Consider the following 10,187-nt stretch of genomic DNA (forward strand, 5'->3'; position numbering starts at 1 on the left):
GCTAAGTGACTTTTCAAAAGCAACAGACCAACTTTGCTATTTATTACTGGCACTGTAGGGACAGGGAGTTCAGTTAGGGGGAGAACATTTGTCCCAGGTTCTCTTTTGGCAACCCTCCTCTTATCAGTTCCCAACAAAGACACTTAATCCCTTTCTTCCATGGCCTTCAGTTCTACTTGGCCGGGCGGTGCGAGGACAGCTTGGAGTGCAACGTGACCCAAGTCACCTATCCTTGCGCACCCGGCCGCAGTGCACGCACCCTGCGAGGGGCTGGGAGGCAGACGCATACCCGAGCCAAGCTCATTTCCCAGCGAGGCGCCGGCGCGGACGGCGGGCGCGCGCCCCGGCCGAGGCCGCTCCAGGGAGCGCGCACGCTCCGCCTCTGCCCGCCTTCCCGGAGCGCGCCCCGCCCCCTCGAGCTGCGATACGTCGAGCGCTCAACATCCGAGGACTTTGGCCGAGAGTAACCCCGTTCGCCTGACCTTTCCCCTCCATTCCGCACCTCTGGGGCCGGCCCGGAAGGCCAAAGGCGGTTGGGCGCTAGCTCTAGGCCCTCCTTCCCCTTCCCGCCCCGCTTCAGCTCACCCACCCCGGGTCTCTGCGCGCGGTTCCTCGTCATGGCGGCTCTCAGCAAGTCCATCCCTCATAACTGCTACGAGATCGGCCACACTTGGCACCCTTCCTGCGGGGTCTCTTTCCTGCAGATCACCGGGGGCGCGTTGGAGGAGTCCTTAAAGGTCTATGCCCCCCTGTATTTGGTGAGACCCGTCGACCCCAATTTCCAGGGCGAGTTGAGTGTGGAGGATGGGCTAGGGGGTGCAGTAGAGCTCCGGGCCCTGGGATACTTGCGTTGTCACTTTCTCTAGTGGAGGGCGCCAGAGTGGTTTTGGGGGGTGGTTGGGGTCGGGGTGGTTGCAAGGAACCGATATCCTGAGTCCCACTCGGGACAAGAGCTGGGCAGGGGAATTGGTGGTTGAACTGTCATCTGAATGCCTGGTGTTGGGAAGAGAATGAGCACCCAACTTTATGATTAAGATTAGGGACACTTAAAAATGTGAATCCAGGGACCTGCTTTATGTTTCCTTTCTTCTGCTATGTGATGGAGATGTAAAACAGAATCATCTAATACTGATTTATTATCCTTCCAAGCGCCCCTTTAAAAAAAGGTATATGTGACAGCAGGTCCCTGTGGCTCAGACTTGTCAGTTTGTGTTGGTAGTATTGTGGCTCGATGGTTTTGCAGACAGTTTTTGCAAGTTCACAAAATGAACTCCTGGTTGAGATTTTAGGTTGCGATTGAGTCAGTGAAGGTAATTAGAAATATGATTTTGTCATCAGAGCCCTTCCTTTATCACACACTTTTCCCTGTAAAGCAGTCTGAATTTGGAGTTTTTAAATAGAGATTATTTTGAAATGTGTTTGTTACTGAAAACTGTTAGAGACGTTTGTTCCTAAATGTTGTCACTAACATCTGAGGGTTCCCCTCTTCCCACCTTTCCTTCATTTCTCCCTCCCCCTTCCCTTCCTCATAACCTTGTCCTTGGTAATCAATCCAAAGATTTATTATTGAAAGATTTGGCTGTTGAAATAGAGTCTATCAATTTATTTATTTGTCCAATAGAGCCTGTGCCCTAAGAAGTCAGAAATCACATATTTTTGGCTTTTCCTAAAAGTTCCATTCAATATTCAGTGGGTGGTCAATTAATTCTTTCCTCTCATGGAATTATAATTTGGATTTATGCACTGGTAAGCCTGCAAGTATATTTTGTAGTACCACTTGAAGTTCTGATTTTGTTGTAGAGATAATACAGAAGATGCTGACTTTCTTTGAGCTTGATTTGCCAGGGAATGGTTCTTTTCCCATCAGTTTGGGATGGTGTAGGGAGGGCATGAAAAGAGCTTGAGTTTTACCATGATATAGCCAACTAGATTAAATACTTCTTGAGTATAAATCCTCCATCTCATTTGGCCTTATTTTTCTTGTACCTCTGTGTACTTCAAACTTTAGATCAATACTTAATAGTCACAAGTAAAATTAGTGGGAGCTCACCCATATTTTAAGTGAAATAAAAAATAATAGAAATATTATTATCTCTAATAAAAAATAATAGAAAATATTAGAAAGCATAAGGATTACTTCATTTATATTTGTATGTGTGACTGGGGCTACTTAGAGCATGTTGTAATACTTTTCTCTTTCAAAGTGTCCAATAGTTGATTAAGTGTGTAACCCCAGGTCCCAAAAGACAAGGTGGGGTGTCAGCTTCATCAATAACTAGATGTTTGACTGTATGTTACTTTGCTTTTTCTTGTAAGAATTAAGTGAAACAATGCTTTAAAGATTTGTCACTTATTTTTTAGTCCAGAATAGTCTTGAATAATTAGAAATCTTTTTTTCCCCTTACTCCGGTGGCTGGTTAGTTATCTTGAAGTACATTAAAGGTGACTAGGGAAGGCTTCTTGGTGGAATTTGACATGGCATGGACACAGATAAAGATGGACAGATGTAGCATTGTTTAGTAAATATGTATAGGATACCTTTTAATGAAGGGAGAATAGTGTGTGCATTGAGACAGAAATCTTAAGTGGTTTTGTAAGAGGAGCAATATGTATATTGATTTGTTAAAACTCAGGAATAATGAGCAGTAGCAACTCTTTTTTCTTGGACACTTATGTGCTTAGACCTTTACATATTCTTATTCGATTCTGACACTACTCATCTTATCCCCTTGTTACAGGCAAAAAAACTGAAGTGTAGAGAGATTAAGTGACTTCTAAGATTCAGAACTAGTAAGGGAAAGAGGATTCACTTACAGGTTTTTTATTTTTTATATGTGGTAAAATGTTTTAGGAGTGAGGCCACACTGATTCTAATGTATGATACCATATTATGAGCTTTACCAAGGTACTGATAACCACAATCTAGGTTGGTGTTTTTTTTTTTTTTTTTTTAAATTTCAAAGTCAGACTAAAGACCAGGCTAAGCAAGCCATTGACATTTTTTTTTTTAAACTAAAGGACTTACAAGTACAAAATGAATCTGGTAGCACTGGGTAGACTGGATTGGAAAGTTTATGAGTTGATAAAGTAGATTCACTACAAGATAGAAGTAGTTGCTGTGGAATCCACTCTGCAAATTACTAGCAATGTGATCTTAGGAATTACTTCACGTCATTGAGCCTTAGTCTTTGCAGAAGATAATAATACAGACTTTTTAGGGCTATTGTGAGGATTTAAATAAAATACTACTGTGTAGGAATAGCAACTGTCACACAACAGGGCCTGAATAAGGTGTTATTATTTTTAAAACAGTACATTAATTTGTATCTGTTTCCTTTTTGGGATGGTGGTTTGATGGAGAAGGGCAATATTTTAATAAGTGCTGAATAAGTGAGTGAAAGTATCAGTGAATGAGGTCATGACTAGTTCACTAATGAGGAGGTCTCAGTGCTGGAGAGAATGGAAGAGCCTTTCTAGAGGCCCTTGACAAGAGACATTTCATAGGGGAGATATTTCCCAGGAGGAATGAATAGGACTTAAAGAGACTGAGAATATTGGGGCCGTGTGAGGATTTGTTTATGTTTCTATGGTTTCAAGTCTGACTGATGCTGTTGCTATCATCGATGGAAAAGGAGGAGAACTTTTTTTTTAAAATAATGTAATAGTTTATTTTTACATCATTTTGTGCCTTTTTCCATTTCAGTTGTAATCCCTGTGGGCATTCCATCACCAAATCACCTGTGTGCCATTGCCATAGTTCAGTGCACTCCTCACCACAACCCAGTTTTTGATCCCACTCTCTACCCACCCCTGTAAAATGTCTTTGTTATATAGTTGTTCATTATCTTTTTTTTTTTCCCCATCCAGTCTTTTGTACTCCTGCTATGAGTGAAACCATCTACTACTTTCTTTTTCGCTCTGCCTTATTTCACTAAGCATGATCCCTTCTAGCTCCATCCATGTTACTGCAAAAGGCATGTGTTTATCTTTTTTGATTACCGAGTAATATTCCATTGTGTATATGTACCACATCTTTTTAATCCAGTCATCTACTTTTGGGCATTTGGGTTGACTCCATATCTTTCCTATTGTAAATAAAGCAGCAGTAAACATGGGGGTGCAGGTGTCTCTTTCAATCAGTGTTTTTGTGTCTTTTGGGTAGATACATATGAGTGGGATTGTTGGCTTGTATGGAAGCTCCATTTTTAGCAGTTTGGAAAACCTCCAAACAGTTTTCTATAGTGGTTGTATTAGTTTGAATTCCCACCAGCAGCAGTGCAGGAGAGTTCCTTGGAAAAGGAGAAATTTTGAAGGGAAGTTGGATTTGGGGAATTTTTTTTTTTTAATGTCTCACAATTGTGATTTTTTTTTTTAAGATTTATTTATTTGTGCATACAGAACTGGGGTATATGCCAGAGTTATCGGGGTGGTGAAAGGCTTCACCCCAGACAATGGGGAGCAGAACAGGCAGATCAATGAAGTACACTGCTGAGGGGAGCAGCAGGCAGGCCAGGAGAGATCTGCCACGCAACATGGATCATCTCCGGGGTAGGGATCAAACTCTGAAGCTGAAGTGGCTTTAGTTTCTTAGTGTTGTACTTTAACCCACTGTGCTACCAGGGAGGGCCCTGGGGAAATTTTTAATAAGAGTGTTTTCTGGAGCCTTTAAAATGGGTCTTGTGGATGTTTTTTATTTGAAGTATTAACATGTGCATTGTGCTAAACATACCTTTTGTTCCTTCTATGTTTACTCTCTTGTTCTATACATACTTTTATGTCTCTTTTCATCTTGGTGTCTACACATGTTCTTATTATTCACCTTTTATAGCTTAAACCATTTTGAAATGGTGTACTTTTCCTTTTAATAGTGAATCTTTGTGTTTTCAAGGGATTGGATAGAAAACGTGCAAGGGATAGAAAACATGTTCATCTCGTAGTTGGTTCTAAGACCTTTCTTAATTATGTATTTATGGTTTCCCTGGTTGACTTTCTTCAGGACCTTCAGAATAGGGTACTAACATTTACCCTTAGCTGGGTGCAGATTAGGGCCTTTTATACTTTTTGGAAAGAATGATTTAAAAACTCCTCTTCATTGATCTTTGGATGTTTACATCTTTCTTCATAGCATGGGAATGTGTACTTAATATTTGCTTCCTTTGAACCATATTACCTAACAAGTGTGTTAGATAATAGAGTCAGCTGATCACCTATAAACTTTGAGTAAACACTAAATCAAGACTTAGACTTTTTAGGAAAAAAATAACTTGTGGACAGTTCCTAGTTAGTTGCTAAAAGCTTGAAAACTACTGACAGTGAAGAAATCAATTTACTCTAGACTTTTTGTTTTAAATCTTCTCAAAAGATTCATTCTGTGCCAAAAGATACAATTCTACGCTTACAAAACTTAATAGTCAACCCACTTAGAATTGGCTGTTTAGTAATGATTTCAAAGGTGAGATCTTGAATTTTGGGGTTAAATTGCCTATCTTAGAATTCTAACTCGTTGTTTACTTATGAGTTTGGTAACCTCAGAAAAATTACCTGTATTGTAAGCCTTAATTTCTGTATCTGTAATATTGAGGAAGTGGAGTTTAATTACAAAGGTTTTGTGAGGATTAAGTGAGGCACAGCACAGAAAGCGCTTCTAGTTCATAGGATAGCCTGAGTTTTTTTTTTTTTTAAGATTTATTTTATTTATTTATGCATGTAACAGCTGGGGTTTAGGTCAGAGATGAGGAGTGGGGTAAGAGGATTCAGCAGAGACACTGGGGAGCAGAACAGATGGATCTACTGAAATACACTGCTCAGAGGAGCAGTAGGCAACACAGGAGAGGAGCAGTGGGCAATACAACTCTTCTGTCATGTGAATTAGCTCCTGCTACAGTGGCTGGTGATAGCTTTATAGTGCTGATACTTAATCCCTTGGGCCATCAGGGAGGCACCTGCATAGCCTGAGTTTTTAAAGGCAGTGGTTAAGCAGTGGTTGACCAGTAACGAGAGTTCTAAGTTTTTGGTTAGTAGGCATTTGTTTTTGTTTTTTACTTAGGGGGGAAAAACAAACAAACATATACTGAAGTTATTAAGGAATATAAACTGTTAAAACTTTGGGTTTGTTTTTGAAAAATATAAAGAAATATAAGGAATATGAAGAATATAAGGACTATAAACTGCTGAGACTTTCTGTCTGGATTTGTTTTGTGAAGAACATGGAATTGTAAATATTGGTCTAGTCTCCCTTTTATTTTTGCCTGAAGCCAGTTAAAGGGTAGAAGTGAGAGTTACATATTAATCCCTATGTTGGGAAATAAAGTGATGGTTCCTAAAGTATGTTATTGTCCCTTTAGAGATGTGATATTCATTTGGTCTTTTTCTTTTAAATGAGCAGTTAAATGATGACTTTCCTTAATTAACATGACTGTTTTGGGTTTTTGAACTTGTTATTATGTGACTTCTTATTCTGTTGAGTACAAAGAGCATTTCCAACATACCACTTAGAGTTGAGAATGTTAACAGCATATTCTCAACTTCCCTTTTTTCAGTGTTTCCTTTCTCTTTGAGTCCAAATCTGGTTTACCATTTGCCCCTTTAGTTATCCTAGATCAGAGATAAAAATTAATTAATATTGAAAAATGGGATAAAGATAATTATTATCAATTTACGTTCATGTTTCTGAGTCAGTAGTTTCTTATTAAAAATTTATTCCAATTTAAAAAATATAAAAGTCTTTGGGCCCTCCCTGGTAGTGCACTGGGTTAATAAAGCACAGCATAAGTTCGATCCCCACCCTGGAAGTGATCCACATGGCCTGGCAGACTTCTCCTGACCGCCCGCAGCTCCCTTCAGCAGTGTACTTCGTAGATCTGCCTGTTCTACTCTCCACTCTGTCTTGGGTGAAGCCTGTCACCTCTCCTCCACCTCTGGCCTGTACCTCAGTTCTGTATGCATAAATAAATAAATAGCTTATTGTTCCTCTGTCTATTGGTTGGTTGTGTGACTTTGTGCAACTTTATCTGAGGCTGTTTTCTTATCTCTAAAGTGGGGATAATAATGATTGTGTCCATCTCCACTGGTTGATTGAGTTAACATTTATGATACCTTATGTTTAGCTTGTTAATTAAATAAAATAAAAATTCCATTAATATTTCAAAAAAAGTAAATTCACTATGTTATTTTCTTTAAGAAATGCTCTAATAGGGGTAATATGTCAGTGATGAGACATTTGGCAATATCTGAAAACATTTTTGGTTGTCGTTGCTCAGGGTATGCTACTAATACATAGAACAGAAGCCAGGGATTCTGCTGAACATATTATAATGCATAGGATAGCCTTCCCCAACAGCAAATTGTCTGGCCCCAAATAACCATAGTGTTTAGCTTGAGAGAACCTGCTTTAAAGAAATCATTTTTTTCTTTTTTTCCAAAGATTTATTTATTTATACATATAGTACTGGGGTACAGACCAGAGATGTAGGGGTGGTGAGAGGATTCACCAAAGACAGAGTGGGGTGCTAAGCAGGAAGATAGACAGAGTACACTGCTGAGGAGCACAGCAGGTGAGACAGGAGAGGTCTGCCATGCCATGTGAATCACCTGCGGTCAGGGGATTGAACTCCCACTGAAGCAGCTGCGGCTTGTTTGCAGTGCTGAGTCCTAACCTGCTGCGCCACCAGGGAAGGCCAAGAAATCATTATTTTCTAGTAATTTTTACAAGAAAAGATGAAATGAATAGAACATAATACCAACTCCTCTTCATGCTTTTATTTTCCAAAGCGATTAGATTTGTCAGGTCTTCTAGAATTAGCCTTCTAGAAGAGTTAATGATCAACTTTTTGACTAACACTGCCTGCTGAGTTAAGGTTTCATGCTAATAAGGCTAAGATCATGTGGTCAGTCCCTTTGAGGGCCAATTATCTTTGTTACATTACATGACCAGAGACTTGTAATCCCAATACTAGCCAACCATTGCTATGGCAAATGTGCAGCTTTAATCGCCTGGGGAAACAGATAAGACGATACAACTGTATAAGACAAACTGCATAAAGGTCTGATAGATGTTAATGGTGATACTTTTTGTCAAGTATAACTCTTTAAATTGGGACTTCTATCACTCTTAGTCTTTATGGCCTTTGTGATAATCAGGTTGTTTTCCTGAGCACATTAAACTTTCATATAATTTGTTTATCCTTTTCCAGATTTAGATCAAATTAATGTTTACATATAGTATAAGACAAGAGTCATGATTTTTGTTCTACACAGTTAACTAATTCCTCTGTTACAAGACTACTCCAAAAGGAGATGAGGTGGCCTGGGTGTGAGTCCTCACCCACACCCTTAAACCTTAGAGCAAAAACCAAGTGCAGGTACACTTGGAAAAGTTAATAAAAGGCTTATTTACGAGGAAAATGGAAAGAGGGGGAGCCCAGACAGAGAAAGAGGGTTAGGAGACAGAGATTGAGATTAATTGGTTAATGTGACCTGATAGAAATGCTGTCTGAGGCAGAACCCTGACAGCATGCTGAAGAGAGGCAAAACCAAGAAAGTGCAGGCTTACATGTGTTTGATTTTATACCAAGCATGGCTGCTTAACTCCACCCTTAGTTCCCAGGACCCCCTTCAGGAAGTCAAGAATCATGGCAGATTCATGGCATTATGGGATTCAGATCCTCTGAATCTGGGATCTCTGACATGGAGATGGGGGATGGAGTCCATAAAACATCAGTTGGTAGAGTTCATTCGGGTCATGCTGTTCCCCTGGTATGTTCAATATCAGTTATTTTCTTTTTCAAGATATTTTTGTAAGTGAGTAACAGACCTCTTTGGTCTTTTTTTGATCAGTGTTGACCTTTTATTTTCAACATGATGATATGATATACATACTGTTTTCTAATTTGATAGTTTGATAATATAGTAGATCCTCAAATAATGTCAATATTTGGTTCAGTATTGTTTTTAGCAGCTGATAAGGGAAAAAGTCAGTTCCCAGCCTAGGCCATTGTCTTTGTGGGCTCTCCCCTTGTTCAGGTGGTTTTTCTCCAGATATCTCTTTTTTTCCCCCATGTATAAAAGATGTGCATATTAGAGTCACTGGTATACCTTAGTTATCCCAGTCTGAGTGAGTGGGTGTGTATATGATGAAAGGGACTGCTGTTCAAGATTGGATCCTGTATTGCATCCTGAACTGTGGGGATGGATTATGCTACCCTGCCTCTGAACTGCAATACATAGGTTGGAGAAATGAACAAATTAATAAGCAAGAGTGATGATAACACTAAAAGTATTTGGGTCTTTATTTAGAAGTTTGGTGATGTTTGTGACTAGAAATATAACACAGGAATACAACTCTTGCTTATATCAATTAGCCTATACTAAAATTGGTTTTGTTATGCATTCTTTCACTTTTAAGTTTCAGTTTCCAAGAGCCAGTTGATAGTAAGTACCGTCAAGCTAATTAACATGTCATCTTACAGTTATTCTTTTTTGGTGATGAGACCACCTGAAATCTACTGTCAGTATATTTTTGACTACTCAATCCAGTGTTATAAACTGTAGTCATTTTTCATCCCTTTTTATTATCTTTTTAATAAAAATGGCTTTGATTTTTTGGGTTTAAATGAACCAGCTATTAGCTAAATTAGAAAGATGACATGATTTCTAGTAACCTAAATAACTACTTGGATTATTTGTTTTCTTTTTAATTGTTTGTTTTTCTGTCATATTTTCGATATTAATCCCAGGCCAGATATGTAGTTTACAAGTATTTTTTCCCATTGTGTAGGTTTTTTCTTTATTCTGTTCATTGTCTTCCTTGCTATATAGAAACATTTGGGAGTGATGAAATCACACTTGTTTATCTTTGTTTTTGTTGCTGTGTTAAAGGGATCATACACAATTCTTTGTCCATACCAATGTCAAGAAACTTTACCCCTAAGCAGTTTTACAGTTTCTGTTCTTAATTTTATTTTTCAATCTTTCTCTTATTAATGATTTTGAGTTTTGTACCATTGTGGTTGTAAAATATACTTGGTACTTATTCATTTTTGTGGCCTAATATATGATATTTCCATGAGAATATTCCACATGATTTGGAAAGAATGTATGTTCTGCTATTCTTTTGCTGTTGGATGAAATGTTCCATAGGTTCTTTTAATCTATAGTATTGTTCAAGCGCAATTCATTTTTTTTTTTTT

At 38.8% G+C, this 10,187-nt stretch overlaps 1 protein-coding gene across 3 annotated transcripts in view; it reads left to right on the forward strand.

The window, feature by feature from the left end:
• The first annotated feature begins 444 nt into the window (after positions 1 to 444).
• TMEM135 (transmembrane protein 135) overlaps positions 445 to 10,187 on the forward strand; it is a 240,799-nt gene continuing 231,056 nt past the window's right edge. For 2 of the 3 annotated variants that reach the window (XM_012725701.1, XM_004683276.2), the window contains exon 1: positions 445 to 758. In XM_012725701.1, coding sequence (XP_012581155.1) covers positions 618 to 758 — 141 coding nt within the window. In that variant the 5' untranslated portion in view covers positions 445 to 617. The remainder of the gene's footprint in view (positions 759 to 10,187) is intronic. The other variant, XM_012725702.1, reaches the window with a different exon arrangement.

This window comes from Condylura cristata, unplaced genomic scaffold (genome assembly GCF_000260355.1).
Source record: "Condylura cristata isolate star-nosed mole 26May11 unplaced genomic scaffold, ConCri1.0 scaffold00015, whole genome shotgun sequence".
Taxonomy (NCBI): Eukaryota; Metazoa; Chordata; class Mammalia; order Eulipotyphla; family Talpidae; genus Condylura; species Condylura cristata.